The sequence below is a fragment of the Chrysoperla carnea genome, chromosome 2 (assembly GCF_905475395.1).
Source record: "Chrysoperla carnea chromosome 2, inChrCarn1.1, whole genome shotgun sequence".
NCBI classification, from domain to species: domain Eukaryota; kingdom Metazoa; phylum Arthropoda; class Insecta; order Neuroptera; family Chrysopidae; genus Chrysoperla; species Chrysoperla carnea.
Window position 1 is genome coordinate 70,223,757 of NC_058338.1, and position 23,013 is coordinate 70,246,769.

A 23,013-nucleotide genomic window follows, 5' to 3' on the forward strand; every position below is an offset into this window, starting at 1 on the left:
AATTGAAAATGTAAATACCATGTATAGACAGTGTTGATTACTCTGTCCCATTACACATACATACATGTAACACATATATATCTGAAATACCCTTATAATACATACTATACAATTTGCACTCTCACGGGTAAACAGTGATATTTACGAAAAAAGGTTGTTTATTTCTTTATAGGGAACATTTTTTACATTTAAACTTTTGTTCTGTCTCTAACGGTTTACCAGATGGGTCTTACGGACCCAAAACCCCATTGACCTTTGTTGCTCATTTACGAACTCGACCTCACTTTTTACATCCTAAGCACGCTATAAAAATTTCAGCTTGATATCTCTTTTCCTTTTGAGTAATCGTGATGACAGACGGATAGACGACAGATAGACGAAAGACGACAGACAGATAGACAGATAACCGGAAATGGAGTAATTAGGTGATTTTATGAACACCTATACCAAAATTTTGTTCATAGCATCAATATTTTTAAGCGTTACAAACTTGGGACTAAACTTAGTATACCTTGGTATATTTCATATGCATGGTATAAATATTGCAATGCCTATGACATTAGTATTATATAATCTTATGTTATGATTATTTCTATGTATGTTAGATGACCGCAGTTGTTAAGGCGCCAGTATTTTTTATATTATTTTAGTGATTAGTAGTTTCGAGTTCGAATCCAACAGCAGTTAGTATTTTTTTTATATTTTTATTATCTTATGTAATTCTATATAATTTTTTTTTAATTTTTTTTACTTTTAGGCTTTTGTATATTTAAATAACATACCTAATATTAAAATTACAGGCATACTAAAATACTTTTAAAATTTAGGATTATTACCTGCACATGGCCCAAGGTATAACTGAAAGCGCAAGAAGAAAGCGCAACATATCATAAAATCAGCCATAATAAAATTCTTGTTTTTCCGACGTTGCGAGGTTCTGTACAAATCTAGAGCAGTAATCTCCTATTATATTCTTAGAACGCTTTAAAAAACGTACAGAAATCTTCTATTTTCTTATCTTAATCCTTAAAAAATGAGCTTATGGAACGAGAACTACCATCAGATTTGTTATTACAATTCTTAGTTAAAAAAAAGTGTTTTAAAAAAAATTTTAATACAGAACTCCAAGACCCTAACTACGACGCTGGGAATTGTGGAAATGGTTGGAGAAGTGATGTGCTAAAAAAACCAGAAACTACTTTCTAATATTTTTTTTCGAATTTCTTTTTAATCAGAAATTTTTTTAAATCTTTAAATACATTTTAATAAATTAAAAATACTAATTTTTAAAGAAAATTACAAAATAATTTTTTATGACTGATGAATTAATTCCATTTCCAATATTAATTCTAGAAATATGATTACAAAATGAAAATTAAAAACAATTTTCATAATTCTTCTGTGTATTTTAAAAACTTTATAATTTGTTTATGTAGAAAACTATGATTACTCCAAAATAAAAATAGTACGAACACAATAACTCCAGTGAAAAGTGTACAATGTAAAATAAATAATCTGAAAATTACAATAAAATATTTTGAAAAAAATTTTACAAACAAGCTTTTAGTTTAATTTTATGAACTTAAAAGTATAATATAATGGTTAGTTTAAATAAAAATTTCCTTAAATATTATATGTTGAAAAATAATCTTAATAGTCACTGTAATTCATGAGGAGTTTAATGGGATTGAAATCATGTATTTGGAATTTTCACTTTATTCCAGTCGCTAGCAATAGATCTGTTTACATGAAGGTGTTGACAAGAAATGTTTTTTTAACTCGCAGACAATATTTTTTAAGTATCTCCCATTTCTTTTACTATTTAATTTATAATTCAGAAAACAACCTTCTAGAAAATTTTGATTTAACTAATAGAAAAGCTCATTCTACTCCATAACTACCATATAGATGAACACTTTAAATAAGAAGCAAACCGTATAGTTTATGCAAAAACGAAATGAGAAATTTGACCCAAACTGTTTTTTCGTATCGAAATTGTTATTTCATATAATTGTTTCTGCGAAATCTAGACACAATCGCAATAAATCCAATAATAGTGGTTCGTTTTATATAAAGACCAGTTTTGTATAAAGACCAAATTGAATCAACTGAAGTTGAAGTTTTTGCTATCAATTACTACTTTCTTATCTATTCGGTTTACAAAAAAATATTTTAGACAAAAAATGTTTGCGTATTTATAAAGAACAACTTTCTTATTTAAAGCGTTCATCTAATGTTTATCAGTTATGAATCAGAGTGCGATTTGAAACTAACAATGCTTCTGAAACTAACATCTTTCGTGTGAAGCATTTTCCTCGATTAAATTTATTTATCGAGTTTCAAGCATATTTCAACTTAAAAGAGACATTCTGTATATGCGAATTTTTAGGTGGACTAGATGATGAGTATTTTTGCAACCAAAAATCGATTATCCGGGCCAAAAAAAATTAAAGAAAATAAAATGCTGAGGTGAAACAATGTTTTGATTGAATTCACAGAGCCTTTGCTCCTATAGTATATATTTTTTTATCGACAAAGTGAGACAGACGGTTTTAATAGCATTCAGCTATTTGGTTATTAAGAAATATTATAGCCTTTTTTTTTAATGCTTCCTTGTGCTGTGATTACAAAAAAGTGAAATAGTCTGACTCAGTTTTCCTCCTATTTTTGAACATGGTATCGTTTTCAAACTTACTTTCGTAATTTGGATTTTGCCTTTGGTAGTGTACGTTCAAAATGCGGACTTTCTTTTAAAAGAAATTTTTTCGTTCCAAATAATGCTTCTTTAAGTGCGACCATAGGATCCCGATCTGAGAGGTCCAACTAAAAATTTTGGAAAAAAAAATATTAAAAAAAACGTCTGATAAAACTTTTGCTAAAATATTCAAAGAACGCTTTATTCATATTTCGATAAATATTTCGGAATTTTTATAATTGTATTTTCTACATTATTTACATGTTACCTGGAATGTTTCCTGATCTTCTTCTTTCATCACTTTAGATAAGGACATAAATTGCCCATTTTTAAAATGCCACTCGTTCGTCATAAAATATACTAGAGCCATATTAGCAAAATAAGCCTTACGATAAATACGCATCAAGCTGAAACAAAGATTTTAAAATACGTTAGTTTATATACCAGTCAATTGGGTAACCAAAAAGTTTGCAAAAGATGTAAGAAGTTAATTCAATAATATGTGGACTTCAAAGGTATACAGGATGGTACATTTTAATCCGTAATGACTAATATCTCGTTTTGTTATTAACCAATAAAAAAATAACAACATAAGTTGCAGAGTTTGGTGGGGACATCATGTTCTGACATCAGATTGAACCTAGTTCTTCGGGATTCTTTAATAGCCAATTAAGATCCTAAACGGTAAGACATAGAATAACACTTAGATGACAAATTAGAAAGTTGATCCTCATAAATTGGATTAGATTGAAAGAAAACACACCAGCTACGGAAAAATGCTTTAGGCATAAGTTGTCAAGGACTATTGAAAGCCTGTGTCCATGACTTTGACCTACAATGATCGATAAATGCAATAATGATCTATCTATTTTTTGAAGAAAAATTGTTAGTTTTTTTATGAGGATCAACTTTCTAATTTAAAGTGTTATTCTATCTCTTACCGTTTAGAATCTAAATTGACTATTAAAGCAACCCGATGAACTGGGTACAATCTGGTGTCAGAACATGATGTCCTCCGTTAAACTCTACAAAACAATTAACTACAAAACGAGCTATTAGCTGTTATGGATTAAAATAGCCCACCCTGTATGTTCCAAGGACACACGACTCAAATTGGATCATGTGTTAATTAAACAGCAACTTTTTGGAAAATATTAAGTTATTATCGAAAAACGAGAAAAACAAATTTTAATTTTATGAGCACAATCTCACGAAAAACAATATCATGAATTGCAACAATCAAATATCGATTTATAATTAGAGGAAAAATGTATAATTTGACTACTTACCTTAATTTTTCACCTTTCAATTTTAATAGAGCATCTAAAAATAGACCAGGCAGAATGTGAAACAGAAATACTTGCAATTGGTAACAGATATTATTCGTCGTCATATTCACAAAAGGATACCACATTACACGATTAAATGGATATATTTTTGTTAACTTCAGAGAGTTTGTTGTTACTGACTTGTAAGAAACGGGCTTTGTATTTGACGTGCACGCATTTATCACCAAACTAAATGCAAAAATTAAGATCTGATATTAGTATAGGTACCTGGGATGTGGTAAAAACAATTTTGAATATTTTCTGGCAAATTTTAGATATACACTAGAATATGCGTCTGCCTACGACTTATTCGACTGACTTTGCTGTGAAAGGAAGAGCACTGACACGAAATACGAAGGAAAAGACTCGGATACAAAACTCTTTCGAGAGTAGTTTTTGAGCTACGGGAGATCAAAGCTACAGATACATTATAGGTATATAGCCCGTTGCTCGAAAACTACCCGTTAAAAATTTTATGACTGTGAGAACTTGCGATTAGAACGATCTGAAGAACATTTTGTGGGTGATTTGAAAAAGTACCACAGAAAGCCATTTTTCTAGTCATATAGGTACTATAAATTTAATGTATGTGTAGCTTTGGTCCTCTGTAGATCGAAAACTACTAGTTTAAAATTTTTGTGAAAATTGAAAATTCAGAATGATACAAATTTATACTTTGAAACTCGAGCCGCCCGTGGAACAGACAAGCATTCTAGCACTGAACCAAGAATGCCATTCGGACTATCCTGGAATCCCTTGGAATTTTATATGTATATTACAGTTAGGTGATTCGTTATAAACGTTTAACTATCATTGACCGTCGGTAAACAAAATTGGCCAAAAAAGGCCGCCGTAGGACACGTAAGTGTCCTGCCTTGTCTTTCGATCCAGAGTCGATGAAATCTGTTAAAGGCAGTTTATCGTATATTTAACTGTATAGGTATCTAAAATCCTCCAGAAATCTCTCATCAAAGCATATTAATTAATAGGTATTAATTCCGACTAAGTTGGATTGGCACAAACCATTCTTTCTTTTTTAACTCGTTTGCACATCCCTGATACCATGCTGATGTTATAACTGCACTAATAGCAACATCAACTGGTACCCAATCAGCTACTACATCCTCATCGCAATACATTGTACGAATTATTCCTAATCCTACACCTAGGATAAGGCCAACTGGACCATTCATGTTATCAACCCAGCCTGGTATTGGATCCGAATAACTACTGATCACTGAAAATACATTCAAAGGATTAAATGATATTCATAAGAAACAAAGTGTCCGAGCTAGCCTACTTACCGATAGATGGTCGAAATATCACAGTTGGTATTTGATCACATTTTTCGTAAACAATATTTTCTGCTAAGGATTTTGTAAATGTATACGTATTTGGAAAGTGATCTAAAATTCTGAATAGATTTATCATTAGTTTTTTAATTTAATAAAATTTTGGTTTACTTTGATAGAAAATTTGATAGGAGAAAGTTCGCACTGAGCGTAAATCGACTAAGTTTACTGTTGATTTAAATGAGATAATACACAAAAATCTTACTTAGGTTGGATTATATGCAAAAGTTCATCATCCATACTTTCAGCCATTTTAATTATTTTACGCCAATCAGCTTGAGGTGGATAAACGATTTCATCAATAACTTTCTTGTCGGTATTACAATATGATGTTGAAATATGAACCAAGACCTGTTTTAAAAATTTTTATGAATATGGATCCTTCGATGATCGTTCTTTAAATTTAATAAAAGAAGGTTACTTTATGACATTATGTATGGGACTGCATAATTCAGTCTCAATGTCTGTGATGCGATTGGTTTCTATGAAAAATTGGTTTTTATGAAAAATCAATTTATTCAAGAAAATTTTAAGATGTGGAAACGAAACGAGATGATAACAAGCTATTAATTGAAGAAAAGAGACAAAATGTAACAACAGCATTTTTTTACAATTTAAGTCGAAGCAATACAAATACTCTAAACTTAAAACTCTTAAGAGACCACGTTTAAGCGTTCATCCTTTAAAAATTGGTTTTTAGGAAGGAATTCATGAACTGCCTACTATGTTTGAAATTTATAGCTGGGCTACTTTATTTGATATACCTATAGGTCTCTTAATTCAAGAACACAAGGCGGTCGCTTTATTTGTCCATATTCTAGGAGCTGGCCTTATCAATAACTTTTCGTTAAGTATAAAACATAATATACATAAAACTAGTACACGGTAAGAAATTCATGGCGTTTACTACAATGCTGATTTGGTATAAAGACAGAAACTGTAGTATCTATGTTAGCATAAGTAATATTACAGTATCCACCAGAAGTATTGTGGTTATCGATAACCAATACGCCTAGAGTGCATTGACTCGTCCGGCATAATTATTGCTAATATTACTATTCTCTCAATACCGCTCAAACCGATACAGTATTGTGTTCACACCGATACTGACATAGTATTAACAAAAAATGTCTTACCGTGTAGATAGATATAAAATTGCAATAAAATAATTAATTATAAATTCAATAAATTAAAGTTTAAAAATAATTCAAAGTAGGATTAGGGAGTATGATATAGTTTAGTTACCTTCAAATTTTTCATTTCCTTGGCTAAACTAATAACATCTCGTGTCCCACGTGCATTCATTAAAACGGCTTTCTTCAACGTGTCATCAAAACGTACGGAAGCAGCTACATGAAAAACAACTGTAACCGTTTTTCTTAATAATTCCGCATCTTTATCTGACAATCCCAAATTAATTTGTTCACAATCCCCACATATTATATGAATTTTGGATATGGTTTCTGGATAATTGGTTCGTAACAGTTCGAATAGCTAAAACAAATATATATAATTGATCTGGGTAATTACCACGTGAAAAATCAGCAAGTATATTAAATATTCAACTTCTTCAATAGCTTAAAATTATTGAATACTCTCTGAAAAATGCAGTTTGGATACATTCGCTTTATAGACACGCCGTTTTATCGAGGCCAAAATTTTTATTAATTGATTTTTGAACTAATCAATTATACAATCGATCCTTTGTTCTTAAAAAGTCGGCTAACTCAATAGCATCATTGCTAACCAATGGAGTCAGCGAAGAACTTCCGGTTCACAAAGGACCCCGCATGTTTAAATAGGAAAATGGATATCTTCGAAACTTCTTCAAACCATACCCAAAATATTCTTCGAATAGTTTTGATCAAAAACTCTCACACCCACAAAATTTGTTAGAGTTACGGGCGATTAAAGCTACACCTGTATTAGAGTTATTTTGGGGGGGGGGGTTTGTAAAAGTTCCACAGAAAGCCATTTTCTTATCAATCCGTGCGGGGTCCTTTTTGAAATATTGCATATATAATTTCAAAAAAGGTAACGATTCCACGTTTTCATCATCTCTTATACAGTTAGATATTTATTTATATTTTTATAAATTACTTACCGGCCCGTCAATAATAGACTTAATTCGTTCTTTTTGTTTAACATCCTTTTTTGGTCGCACTAACAAATACATTTTTTTTATACCAGGACACGTTCTTAATAATTTTTCCACTAGAACTTTGCCCATAAAACCAGTACCCCCAGTAATAAACACGTATCCATTATCAAAGAATTCCGGTATTGTTGGTAATTGTTCAAGATCATGCTTTGTTAAAAAACGATCATTTGGTACAAGTGGTTTAGTTAAATCACATTTATGAGCATACCATGGTATTTTTAATTTCATTAATTCATCAAATGATAAATTACTCATTTTTAATTGTTTTATTAATTTTTCAGCTAGCTTAATCAAATGTTTATTGATTAAATGTATTGATTGATTTATTAAAACACTACAAAACGTATTTATGTATTCGCCGTGTTGATTTGATTATTAATTATTCACAAGAGTTAATGGATTGATAAAAATAAATGTATTATATTCAAGTTTTAGTTTGCAATTAAGCAGAAAAATTATAAATAAATAAAATTTATACGAAATTTAACGTTAACGCCTCACAACCTCTATGTGGTGTTAAAAGATTTATATTTAGGTTTTATGGTATGAGCATCAATCTTTTTTTTATTACTCATACGCAGTAGTGCCGTAGATTGTTCCATTGAGAAAAATGGGCCAATTCCCTCGAAAGAACTGCTTAACTGCTAAACTTATTTATTTATAAAATGCAATATTTTCTCGATCTTTTTTACATTTCGTACAGCTATTTTGTACTTCTTCTTCGTATTTTCCCAAATCGCAGATTGCTTACGCTCTTGAGAGACACTGCTCATACGTTTACAATAATTTTGACCCAAAAAGAAGAGAATTGGGGGTTAAATATATACTAAGCCAAATAAAGCAATGGTAAGTTCAGGCCTTGGGGGAGTCAGCTGTCGTGATCAGCCTCCCGCTGAAGAAAAAAATTCAAAAAAAATTTGTGCTTGTATGAGTAATGACTTTCTTTGGACATATACCTCAAACAAAAACCACCATTAAAAAACTTAAAAGTTCTAATGTCCCTATTGATTTCCATTAATTTGACACTAGAGTCCAAGTTAAAGCTTCTTTTTTTTTTTTTTAGCAACATTACCTTTATGAATCCTTCGTTAGTCAGGCCAAAGAACTATAGAATATTTCCAGTTCATAATGGAGTTTATAAATTTGCCTTTAATATATTTATTATATGGGTCGGAATGTAGCACTTAATAATTTATGATTTCTAGAACACTCACAAAATAAATATTATAAATGGTACTTGGTTTGTCATCAAGGCCTCAATTTATTAACTTCCTCTGGGAAGCCGATTTTGAAAATTTCTAGTTTTACATATTTCCACGGTTTCAAGGCCGCAATATCCGAATCAAACTTTTTCAATGTGATGCCCGTGCCTGTATGTACGGTATGTGCGTATGTTCGTTCGGATTCTTTAGCCTCGATTATCTCGCGAACCAGTTATGGCATTAGCACGTGACGCTTATTCGCCTGGGCTTATTCGACGCGTAATCGCGAATTTAAGAACTGAAAGAGTTTTCGCCAGAATTAGTTGAGCCGTTTTTAATGGTAATCAAATCCATTAATCTCCATTTATCAATGGAGATAATGACCGTTCCAGCATAAGCTGCAGTACATGTTCGAAAAATAATCTATGAAGGCTAACAAGACCTTTTTTAATGTTTTCCCCCCTCTGGGAAGTTAGTCGTGTATTCTACAGGGGTCGCACTCACACGACTTCAGTACCACACCGACTATGTACTGCCAATTTTTTCGGAATAAACTTTATATATAATTTTTATTTCGAAAATTACCTTTAAACGAGAAACGCCTCAACTTCCTATATTTTTTTTATAGCTGATATATGGAGGTAATAACAAAATATAAAAATGGATTTATTCAATTACCAATATTGTTGTGTGGCTATAAATTGTCTATGCTATTTCCTGTATTAAATAATCTTTTTTTTTCTAATATATTTAAAATATTTATGTTGATATTTTACTATATAGGGTGTACCATTCAAAAATCATTCTCTAATACTATGAAAATACAACGGCATCATGATCATCCTTATCAGTAGGGTTATCTAAATATTAGTCTTAATGAACGGAATTAGATAAATATACATAAACCTTAGCTACTTATTCTTAAGGATGATTAATTGTTGTACTACTTTTGTTTTTGAACATCATATATAATGTTGCTATATATTTAGACTCTGTCTTGTGAAAATATTGCTGAAACTTTCAAATGAATTTCAAAAATTAAAATGTATCTATGCGTCTGAAAACAGATAAATGGCAGCATTTTAAATTTTATAGAATATAGTTGAGTGTTTTTTCTTAAGGCGTTTACAACTGCAAATTAAGGCATTCAACTTTATAAAATGCCACTGCAAGACATTATTTTGCATGGTTGCATTTTATGATCCCCAGATAGTTTAAAAAATGTGGTTCCCCCTACCCGGGGGGAATAATATATAATAATCGTAACGAGAGAAATTGTAACAATTTTTGAAGAACTAAAAATATGAATTTAAAAAACTGTAGAAAGGTTAAATAATATGAAGGTAGAAAAAAATATCAACCTCATTTACCATTTCAAAAGTAAGAGTTATTTATATTTTAAATCGATCAAGAGCAAAATGCTCACAATGCGAGTGACGGGTTAAATGGCCTTACTTCTCTCACACAGAAAAAAGTCCATTCATTTATAAAATCTTTAATATAAATGCCACTCTGTATTTTTTATTTAAATAAATAACAATTATTATTATTATTAGCATTTATTTGGGACTCTACTGTTTACTAAATTTAAGAAGAATAATTTTTTTATTAATTAAAAACTTTTATTGACAATTTACCGACCATAAATGTTTAACTTCCTTTTGTGTGTGTAAATGTTAAAACAAAAAAATTACTTTATCAAACGAATATGCAGTTTCTTACTCTTAAAATTTTTTTTAAATTTTAATTTTTTTTAATTGCAATTTGTGTAAAGAAATTTCGACACACTTGGTATTTAGTAATATAGTAAAGTTCCAACAAATGTGAAGAGTGATGAAATAAGAGTTATGCATTTTTTCAAATTCAAAACAAAACGGTTAAAGATATCAGTGTGATTTTTTTCAATTATGATGACATAAGATCATAACATTAAAAAAAAAAAAAAAGGATTTCATGTGAAAGATCGCTTCTCCTATTAAGCAGCGAGGAACTTCTCATTTTCAAATTAACGATTCAATTACACCTCAAAATATCACAATGATTAATTTAATTTAATCTCTTGAGAATGAGCAAAAGTTCGAAAAATTTTGAGATAATATAATAAAAATTGTAGTCATACACCTATAATAAAATTATTTTTTATTATTTTTTAATTATTTATTGTATTATAGTATGTACTACCAAAAACCTAATATAAATTCAATTATAATATCACAATAGGATTTAAGTTCAAGCATAGTCTCATCGAGAACCACTGCAATCTAATCTAAAGCAGTTTACAAAAAATGCAATTTTAAAAGAGAAAAGCCTAGCTGTAAAAGATGGAATGATTCATGATCGTTTATATGCAGGGTTTCTATTTAAGTTGGATCCGTAAGAAAAACTTTATATATCATGTATATGAAATATATCAAGGTATACTAACTTTAGTCCCAAGTTTGTAACGCTTCGACATTTGTCGACAAAAAGTATTTCATCTCTGCTCTTTGCTTGATGGCTTCATTAAATAAAGATTAATATAATAAAGATAAAGAATATAGTTAGAAAAAAATTTATGTTGCGTACCATAAGGAAAAGTCCTGAATAACAAAATTTGAATAACAAAGTAAAATTTTTGTGGTAAAAAAATATAGGTATATTTTGCATAATAAATAAATATGATATAAGGTCGAACTTTGGAGCATTGAACGATAATTAACAATTCATTCAATTACTGCATAAAATTTTTCAAGTCATTCTCTTCACGTATCTTCTGTCTTTATTTTTCTGAATGTTTTTTGTATTTTTATGTATGAATCATACATGCATTATTTATCTAAAACTTAATTTATAATTTGCATATTATACGAAATTAGAATGTTTCAACAAAAAGCCAAATTTTAATTTTGTTGTTGTTACCCGTAAATATAAATTTTCATAAAATAAAAAATGTAAGAAGATATTTTATTTTCGAGGATTTTTAAAAATTAAAAACGATCCATAACAGTAGTCTCGTTTATTGAATGTGTTACATAGAATTTTATCATTTTCTTCAAAGAACACCATACATTGTATTCCAACCAGAATTTTAAATATTTTAATGTGTCAAATAATTAAATCAAAAGGGAGACAAAAGTAATAATGGATATGGATCTCTGCATTATGAGCTTACGGTCTAAAATGTTAATATTAAAATTATGTTTAGATGAAAATTTAATTATAATATCTATGTTAAAATGTTGATAACACCTTTTTGGTGAAAGTTCATCCAACCAGAAATAACATTGTATTTTATTTTAAAATAATAAATAAACTTAATAGATTGGCATCCATTGTATTAATTTAGTTACAATGAATTAATGTGAATAATTTAATTGTACATTGACGTTATTATACAATATAATGTAAATAAATAGACTAAAAGCCGGGAATCATGTTGAAAAGATGTTCCTGTAGGTAAAAGTAAGTTAAAGACCCATGGTGTCAGTTTTGTACGGTACAGGTAGGTGCTGGTGAGAATATGAATGTCACACTCCATGGTTCTTCGGAAATTAACGGGTGATTAGCATTCCATAAATAAAATAATTTTTAAAATCGGCAAGTAGTGAACTCAAAACGGCGGTTTTTATATATTTTCATACAAACTTGTATCCCCTATTGCAGCTCTTTAGGGGATGAATTTCGAAAAATTTTTTCTTATATGACACCCACAGTATAAAATTCTCTCGAAATTTCAAACTTCTGCTATAAGTACATTTAGGCTGGGCGTCGATATATCAATCAGGACATTGCATTTCCCCTCTCCAAATTATTTCCTCCTCTGAGAGGATTCTGATTTTAAATAATATAAAAAAGGAAAATTTAAATAAATCATCAAAATCGGAGCTGCTATTGAAAGCATTCATTGATGCGACTATTCGTTTTAATTAAAAAAAAAAAAAAAAAAAAAAAAAAAATAATACTGAATAACAACACACTGAATATTTCGTTTAAATATTGAATATTTAAGCTCTAAACCCTTTTAACGAAACCTTCAATGTAACGAACAGATGTTATGATTGATAGTTGATAAAAAAAATTATTCACGAATATAAATATTTGCAAAAAAAAAGTGTCTATTCGTGCATTAATTTTCAGTTGAACGATTTTTTCGCTCCAAGCAAATACCTATTTATGAACTATTGTTATCACTAAATTACAATAACAATAGTTTGTAAAAAAAAAAATGTCAAATACGTGCAAATGAATTTTGTATACCGTTCACAATTCAAAAATATATACCGCGTGTGCCATTTTGATCGTATTAATATTACAGAGTCTTTCTTTAACGAAACATTTTAAGTACGATAAAAAAAGTCGTTACATTTTTAAGATAGGAAGCAAATATTGTAATCAAATCGAACAAACTCGATGAAAATCGAATTCAAAATTGTTTCTAACAAAAGTTGTTAATCTTACTTCAAAAAAGTGAAAACCAACAATTGACTGAGTTAATTGTTGAAATACCATGTATAGACAGTGTTGATTACTCTGTCATATTACACATACATACATGTCATACATATAACTGACATTCCCATATAATACATACTATACAATTTGCGCATAATTTGCGATCTCACCGGTAAACAGTGATGTTTATGAAAAAATATTTCATACAAAAGTTACTTATTTTTTTATAAGGAACATTTTTTACATTTAAACTTTTGTTCTATCTTTAACGGTTTACAAGATGGGTTCTACGGACCCAAGACCCAATTGGCCTATGTTGCTCCTTAACGAACTTGACCTTACTTTTTACGTCCTTAGCACGCTAAAATTTCAGCTTGACATCTCTTTTCGTTTTTGAGTATTCGTGATGACAAACGGTCAGACGGACAGACGACAGGCAGACAACCGGAAATGGACTAAATAGGTGATTTTATGAACACTTTTACTAAAATTTTATTCATAGTATCAATATTTTTAAGCGTTACAAACTTGGGACTAAATTTAGTATACCTTGGTGTATTTCATATATACATGGTATAAAAACTTCCAAATATGTACCAATAAATTTTTATATTTATTAGGTGGACGAAAAAATATTTACAATAAAGATGGTTTTTTGTTTTTCACAGAACCTTTTTATAGCAGCCTCTATCCTTCTTGCAGGTATGAATATGAGTTGATAAAAAGGTTACACATTTTTTTGCACAGTTTCTTCAGTTGGATTCTTTAAAATGAGACACATGGTATATAAGTGATTTTTTATTGTCATCAAAAATTGGATTATTTTTATAGATGGTAAGCATATTAAGGAGAAATACTTATAGTGTCATAGAAAAATGATAATAAAATAATTTTAATGTATATCTTTCTTTCCACACAGTTTTTCGTGCGACAAACAGTTAATTATATACTCACTAATGCGCCAAGTTGGCAAAAATCGTATAATACAAATTGGATACTCCCCTAACAGAAAAACTTTGTTTACGATTGAGGTAAAATATTATGAATCGAATAAAGTTCGATTAAAGATTTAACGAACACTTTCTCAGATATTGTCTGAAACACTAAGCGAAAATATATTTAACAATACTTATTTTTGATGCTTCAAGATATTCGAATAGTCGAGGGGAATTCTGATTGATTGGTTTAGATATTCAAACACAAAATGTATTAAAATTATCTAGAAAATTATTCATTGCACAACATATTTAAACTTACGACTTGTTTCCTAAATAAAACTATAGAGATAGTCAAGTATTCTGGTCTAAGAGACGGTATTGGGTCGATCTTCACTCATCTGAAATCAGATGAGACATTTTTTTCAAATTTTATTGATTTTTAAACATTCAAAAATTTTCTATCGAAAAGTGTTTATGAATATTTATAATTAAATTAATTTTAAACAATTTTTGACACGAACTGTTTTTTTTTTCAGGCAAGCCTATACCATTATTTTCGTAGCCATTATGGTATAGGCTTGCCTGAAAAAACGCGTTCATAGAAAAAATTGATTAAAATTAATTTAATTAAAAATAGCAATGAATACTTTTCAATAGAAAAACTATGATAGTAGTGTTTAAAAATCAATAAAATTTCATAAAAAATATTTCTCATCTGGTTATCAGATGGGTGAAGATCGACCTTATACCTTCTCTTAATATATTGGATAAAAATACTTGATTCAATCTAGTAACAAAAATCTGTTTTTTTTTGTAACGAAATATTTATGTGGGAGACAAAAACCAATAGTTTTCATGAATAAATAAATCCTGTACCCTGTTTAAATATTAAATGTGCCTCTTTGACCTATAAATCACATATAGGTAGGTACCCACATAAATACTAATGTAATAAAAAACCATTTGGTATCTGGTGTAACAAAAATAAATATTTTTTTGGTAAAGTTTAATGTTTAGATACTTATTTTACAATATTTACTTGCACACGCCTCACTGTGGTTTATTATGGTTGCATGGAAATAGATGAAAAGTTCAACAGTTTTGTAATTTACACGTCCTTCCTTTGCGGGATTCGGGTATGTAGTTTTGTAATACAACTTTATCGGGGGTAACAGTTTTGTAATGTACACGGCATACCCTTTTATTTGATTTCCCACTTGGATATTTCTGAAAATATTCGATTGTTTATTCCAACTTCAATCCTGGGGGATAAAAATAGATAAAACTATCCTTTTAAGATTTAAAAAAAATTGTGTTTCCTAACTTTAATTTAAGAAAAACACAAAAATTAAGGTTTTATTACCTTAGTTATATTTTTATTCATAAAATATTAAGTAGGTGTACTCCATTTAATATGCGAAAGATGATGTCAGCCAAATGGCGGTCTCTGAACCTTTTACAGTAGTTTAGTGGTTCGAGGTAATTTTTTTTTCCGCAAGTTTAAGGGGATTATTTTGGTATAACTTGGCGGATGTTAAGCTTTAGATGCTCCAACCTTGCAGGTTTGTTGATATAGACGCGATTTTTAAGAAAATCCTACAAAAAGAAACCATATTCGTATGTGAAACTTGAACCTTAACAGCAAATATAATAAAAACAATAAATACTTTTGAAATGTGGTGCTATAGAAAGATTCTAAAAATTTCATGGAAAACATATACATCAAATAGTAAAGTGATTAAAATTATTTTACTTTCACCAGAACTGAGCAAGACAAGGCTGTCCAAAAAAGACTACTTTGGGCACATTAATCGATCAAACAAATATGATATGATGAAAGTGGCTTTATTTGGTAAAATTCTAGCAAAACGAGCAGTTGGAAGGAAAAAACACACGCCTTACCTTTATATGTTTAATGCTTTCAGTTCCCTCGAAACTATTCACAGAATTGTTATTTCTGTAGAACAAGTGAACAGAATGGGATCGGACAAAATTTTTTTATCACCTCAGATGAAGAATTTCCACTTTACGAATAGAAAAGTGACGTTGATTTTTAAAAATATTTACTAGTATGCAAGATATGAACGTTTAAAATTACAAATTAAACAAAGACGAAGATACCCACTAGTGACGTCATACGTAGGTATCGCCATAGAGATTACACATAAAACTTTGTTTTGCTAAAAGGAGATAGACAACCTTTGAATGCAATCTTTGATTGCTTATAACTTCTTCGTTTTTTAAATTTTTTCACTTTCAAATTTTGTCATGGTATCAAGTCTAGTTTTAAATTTTAATAGGTAATATGGCCAATTCGACATCAGGATTATCCCCTATTTGAGCATTAAGCGTTGTTGAACTTTAGTTAAACGTTTCATATCGTAAATGAAATCTTTGAAACTAACATTTGACGTTTAAACCGGTGTTTAACAGTGTTCAAAGCGTATTAATTTACTGAGTTGAAAACGTAGGAAACTGAAATTGGCCCAACGTTTATTAGCAGGAGGGTAAATATTTACAAGTAAAAAGTTACATTAAGTAAGTATTTGAACTTGTGACTAGCACACTCATGTACTTAGATTAAAGTAACATTTTGATGCATAGGTAATTATTTTAAAACGTAATCTATGTATGCTAAAAGTAAATAGCAAGCAAATAAATGCAATTCATTAAATAATAAAATAATATTACATGTGAAACATATTATAATGTAATAAAATATAATATCGTACCCAACGTCTGATAAGAATAAGTTTAGAATAAAACGTTAAGTTTTAAACTTGAATCGAAATCAATATGCTATGAGACTGCGCATTTTTAAGCTTTTCTAATATAATTTAAATCTAATTTTAAATCGTTAAAGCATTAAATATTATGTTTTTGTTTTTAATAAAAATCAATTAAATTAATTACGGTCATTACATTACATTTACATTTTTATGGATTCGCGGTAGTTAAAAAAAGGTATAATCCTTAAGTTATTTATGCACAATTGTGCATATCTCCTACTTAGGTTGCCTGTTGAAGACTATTTTCTTTTGTGTCTTCTTAGCACAAATATGTTATGTATTTCCAAAGGTCGATTTCATTCAAGTAAGAAGACATTGACATATTTCAAGTAGAAATATGATTAATCCTATACCAACTTCAGTTAAGTTAGTATAACAAAATTTACAGGAAAGTCTATGCTATTTAAAACATGAACAAGTTTGCATTTGCTGTGAATGTGAGGTTTTAGAACGTGAGGTTCTTCCATGCCTGTCCTCAGTTTGAGTACCTGTTTGCATAGCCCATGTTGGATGCAGTATCTAGATTAACCGACCTGTTTCATTCCTAGGCTCGAAATGTTGTTTGTATATAGAGTAAATTTGAAAAAAAACACCATGTGTTGATCAAAAATTATTTCCTTTAATTTTAGATTCCCCTTCCCTCACTGTTATCTGTATGGAGACATGCAAAAAAAAGTGAAAATCTGTCCATGATAATTTGACTTAATATTAGAGAAATAAACTAAATCTTTCAATTGCCGAATAAGCCGCTGGTTTAAAGGCCTAAGAACTTAACATCATTTCCACAAATGGAGATACTTTTGAAATGTGTTACAAAATTCTCAATCAATTTTTGATACTCGCAAGTTGTGTTTGCTGTTTAGTATAAGATGGGTCCTTTCCTATGACTTTTTTAGTGAATGGGTGAAATATAAAAGAATTGCCAGAGAAGTTCTTGCACATCATACACAAATGAGAGTATTTTTAAACCAAATTAACCAGTAATGGTTATACTAGTGAATATCATAATGAATAGTCAAAGCAACGTTATTCGAAGGTGAAGAGCGTTATATGCACGACAACCTTTTCGCTTTGGTTGATAGTCTCCGGTCTTAATGATCACCTGAGCATGTTCTAGTCTTATTATAAATCTTATTATAAACATTTATCATCCTTCCTTTTTAAGATATACTGAAAATGTAAATCATCGGTTAATATCGGTCATTGACATAAACTTCCACTATGTCATTTATCAACAACCATTTAATGGATAAAACTACCTGGTAATAAAAAGGATCACAGATAAAAATACGTGCCAATTTATATATTAAAGAGATCAATTACCTAATTTGACCTATATTTTTAAAAGTCAAATATAAAGTAAAAACTTTTTTCAATATATAATTATGTAAGAAAACTAAATGAAAAAAAAAAAAAATTAGCATTTTATTTCATTTAAGGGTGAAACATTGAAAAAAATATATATTATGTGTTAGTTAAAGACTGTATAAATTTTCATAATAAACAACTATTGAAAATTCAGTGGCATATCGATATTATGTCGAATCGCACATACAAACACACTTGTAACAGCCTACTCTAATGCGGTAGCTTGTTCTAGATGGTATTGAACTGTCAAACCAGATGAGTGAATTTTTCACTTAAGTAAAAGCGAATATTCATCTATTTTTTTTTTTAATGCATTGTTTACACCGTTATAATAAAGTAAAAAATATAAATACTGTTTAAAAATGCTGTAATGAAGTGTAAAAAAATATTTAAAATACAGTATAATTTTGAAATTTTTAAACGCAATTTTTTGGCGCTTTCTGTTGATGACGCATAAGTACGTGATCCGTCAATTGGTGACAATTCAATGTATAATTTACATGCTAAAAAAATGAATTTAAAACACAGAATTTGCACTCGTTATTATTCACTTTTCTTATAAAAAGCCGTAGAATGGTATAACTCAATGAAATACCCTATAAAATGTAAGTAATTCATACCATCTAGTATGTCAACAAATTTGACAAGCGTGTACTATGATGTCACGTCCGTATAAATAATTGAATTTCCGTTTTAGATATTTTAAAATGCCGACACTGAATTTGTACTTTTATTAATTAATTTTAAGTAATAAAAAATATATTAATTACTAAAATAATGATTTAGTTGAAATGTCCAGTCAATAATCACGGAAGAAAAATATTTGAACCAAATTTAAATTTCATGAATATTCCCTAATGTCATCTCTCTCATTTTTTTCTACGACACACTTCTCCACTTTTATCGTTTCTTGGTCAAATTTTTTTGTATTTCTTATTCAAATCGACCTAAAAGTTCGTACATGCACTTCATTTTATTTTCTGCCCTATAGAATATTGGTCTGCAAAACAAATTCAATCCATTTCACTTGAAATGTATTTAATCTACAATTCTCTCGTATACCCATGGTCTTCCAATCTAGAAACTCTATTCCAGACTATTGGATCGCAGCCTTTCCCATACAAGTCAGAATACCCTGCAGTAATAAATCTTTATCTTCTATGCACTGATTTATGTCAACGGTTATCTAGCCCCGAAATTCACTCACTTCATTGTGCATCACTGAGTTTTTAAAAATTGAACAAAAATTTTTCAATTAATGACCTTTCTCTGAAGGGGAATATTTAGTAGGACCCTTTTTCTCGACTCTATCACTTGCGCATTTTTTCGCAATAAATAATTGAAGTAATCTTGAGAAAGCTTCAAATAAACGGAGATAGAAACATACTGAGCATCGATGCAATTTTTTCTTTAACCTTCTGTAAGTTGTTCTTTTAAAAGTATCGAAGGTAGAAGTGTGACCTTTTAAAACGGATATCGGCAAATTTCATACCAATAGAATTTGGTGCGGATTAATATTTAGTAATAAACGGTGTTTTTAGAAATAAAAAGTAGTAAAAAATTTCGTATAGGTACTTTAAGCGAGCTCAATGGTGTATTAATATTACAAACCATCTAGTTTCTCGCCACAGAGATACCTCTCAATATATACAAAAACAAAACATGCTGGAGTCGAAGCAGACAATCATCAGCCGAACACTCCCGGCTGTTGTAATCGGTATCGGTATTAGAATATTTCGAGATCCACATAAACGTACGCCACATCTAGTCGTGAATACGTTTGTTCAGTCAGTGCGATGAACTTGCATCAGTTGGGTGTAATATTTTATAAATAAAACTATATAATAAAACAGAAAACGACCTCTATATAAATTTATACCAAAAACCGCGTGCGTTTTTTTAAATGTGGGTTATTTTCATAAAATATTCTATAAATATATTTTTTTAACACAAATAAATCACCACGTGAAAATCACCCTTAGTGTTTCGGAATATTTTGAAACAGTATGGATATTTGAATATTTGTTTTAGCATATTTTATTTTTAATATGAATGTGCATGATTTTTATTTCATGAACCTAAATGAAATTTAGAGGTTATCTTTGATGGTTAAACTTTTCTCAGAATTTCACTTGCACGTTTCAGTAGTTTTATAGTCTCACTTTTATTAGCAATAAAAATTTTCCATCAAAATAAATAGCAATATGTAAATAATTTGTGGTTAAATTGCCTGAATTTTCTGTCTACGTAAACATAACCTTACAAAAATTTGACATATTTAAAAAAAAAAAATAAAAGTTATATTTGACAGTTAAATTATGCATAAGCACGATTTTAATTTATTTTAAAATGCTGCTTTTATTGGTTGGGCTTATAATTATATTTTAAATGTACAAAATGGACAAAAAAAAGTGCCTTGCAGTCTGAACTTAATGTCTATCTTATTACAATTTTACCAGAAACTGTTATAGTGTAAGAACGACTATTTTCGGAGCCTGGTTTTGATTTCTGAACTTTTATGGCACGATAAATTATGGAATTCCCTTGCCATAATATATTATTTTAATGTTGATATTTTTATTAAGATTGCAAAGTCTTCACTTTATATCTGCATATAGATATTTATACCAGACATTTGATAGTTTTATTTATTAATATGTATAACAATTGCCGGTTTTTATATTACTTAGGTATCTGTTATTAATCAGAAAAAAATCATGAAATAACTTTTAACAAGAAAACCGACTTCAAAAAGTAAAAAAATAAATAATACACTTAAAAGTAAAAAAAAAATAACGATAATATAATGTAGTTAAAATTATGGTTATTTTTTTAGTCGGTTTCAGACAAGTTAATGCATTTAACTATGCTGTTGACAGTTGTTTCCTTGGCTGACACCGACTTCAATAATAACAATAACAATTTGAAGTCGGGTTTTTTTGTTGTTAAAAGTAATTTAATTTTTTGATTTTTAGTGAATCTGAAGTACACTCACTAATTTGTTACTATAAAAAGAATCATCGAAATTGATTGGCTTGATATTAAGTAATTCGTTCATTTGTCGCGTACATACTCAATGCAAATTTAAAACTTATACGGTTTTCTCATAGATACCATTGTCAGAACTGCACCAAATTGAAATGGGACTACATGAGAAGTACCAGTTTTCAAATAGAAAAAGAATTATTAAAATCGGTTCACCCAGTCAAAAGTTCTGAAGTAACAAACAGTCAAATTGAGAACCTCCTCTTCGTTTGTTTGAAGTCAGTTAAAAATATCTATTCATTCGTTGATAGTACTTTAGTTTTATAAGACTAACACGGAGGTGCTTTTCTTTTGCTTTAGGTAAGAAAATTTATGTATTAGGTATGTGTATTGAAAACGTAAGATCTTAAATTTACATTTCTTCACGATCTGATGAACTTGTTTTTTTTTTTTTTATTATACTTAAGCATTTTATCTTTTTTCTTCCTTATTTCCTATTATAACTACTTATCTGGTATAGTCCATCCTAGCAAAAAAAGCATTGCTTGTGAAGATTAGTTATCCAAGTCTGATTAGGTACAATGTTATCAGTCGTTTTGAAAATTGATAAAGTTCTCTATAGAGCTCTGATAATAATACGGAAGAGCTAGGAAGAGAATAAGATGTTCAAATATTTTATATAGTATAATTTTAAAGACCGATTTCTCGGAGAATGCCAAATGACTTTATCGTAAAATCCTACTTATTAACCATGCACTACAAAATGATATTGTAAACTAAAAAAAACACATGTGCCTTTTCGACTTTATTAGTAATCCTAAAATATTATATTTCCATGCGCTTCCACCATATAAGTAACATTTTTACAATGAACGCCAAAAGTTTCCCTGTATCTTTTACATTGGAGTAAAGTTTTAAAAATTTCTGTTCGAATTTTCAATTGCACTCAAAAAAAAAAAGTTTTAAGAATGTAGTTTTGTTGAATGACAGAAAGCTACGAGGACTTTTGAAATACATTGTATTAAAAGAAAAAAGACCGACTATAGATGTTTATCGATTTTATTACAGTTTGTGTGAAAACAATTTACATATAAATGTAAAAAATATTTATTTTGGAAAATAGATTTTTTTTTTTTAAATTGCAGTTTTTATTTTATACAAGAGGTAGAGAAAATAATTCTATTTTACTGTTTTCTGAAAATTTCAAATAAAATCTGAGATTAAGCACACAATATAGAAGAAAGTAGCTATATTATCGTACCTTCTTTTAGTTAGGCACAATATTTGGTTTGTAAAGAGACAATTTGGTTTATTGAGACAAATTATCAACATATTAAAAAACATAGTTTTCTAGGAGACCTACTAATGACACGATTCAGCTACCAAGTTGCTTAAATCGTACCACTAATTCAAAAATTTAATATTTAAATATTTATCTTTGTCTATATTGCTTAAGTTCAGGTGCTAGTATTGTCGTAGTAGCCAATGCAATACAAAATTTTATCCAAATTTCCATCATCATTTAATTGCACAGTTATTGTATGTTCCTCTGATGTTGCTGATAGAAAGCGACGGTTCCTTATATTCTTCGCTAGTTTCACAATCTATTTTAATATTGTGCTTAAGGGTATTTACTTTTACAACAACAATCTTATAAATTAGATTTCGTCTAATTACTGCTGAGATTATTTACTATAAAGAAATTTTGGATTATGAAAGTAAATACTTTCCTACATGGTAAGAAATATTTTGCTAATATCACTA

General features: G+C 29.2%; 1 protein-coding gene across 1 annotated transcript; it reads right to left on the reverse strand.

Moving 5' to 3' along the window:
• Nucleotides 1-1,311: 1,311 nt before the first annotated feature.
• On the reverse strand, nt 1,312-7,735 carry LOC123292888 (fatty acyl-CoA reductase 1-like). Its single transcript, XM_044873602.1, has 10 exons — nt 7,480-7,735; nt 6,621-6,869; nt 5,581-5,726; nt 5,328-5,437; nt 5,047-5,260; nt 3,985-4,212; nt 2,964-3,102; nt 2,696-2,823; nt 1,403-1,515; nt 1,312-1,349 (listed from the first exon to the last, which is right to left on the reverse strand). Exons 1-10 carry the CDS (start codon nt 7,603-7,605, stop codon nt 1,312-1,314), a joined length of 1,491 nt encoding a protein of 496 aa, XP_044729537.1. The 5' UTR covers nt 7,606-7,735.
• Nucleotides 7,736-23,013: the final 15,278 nt, after the last annotated feature.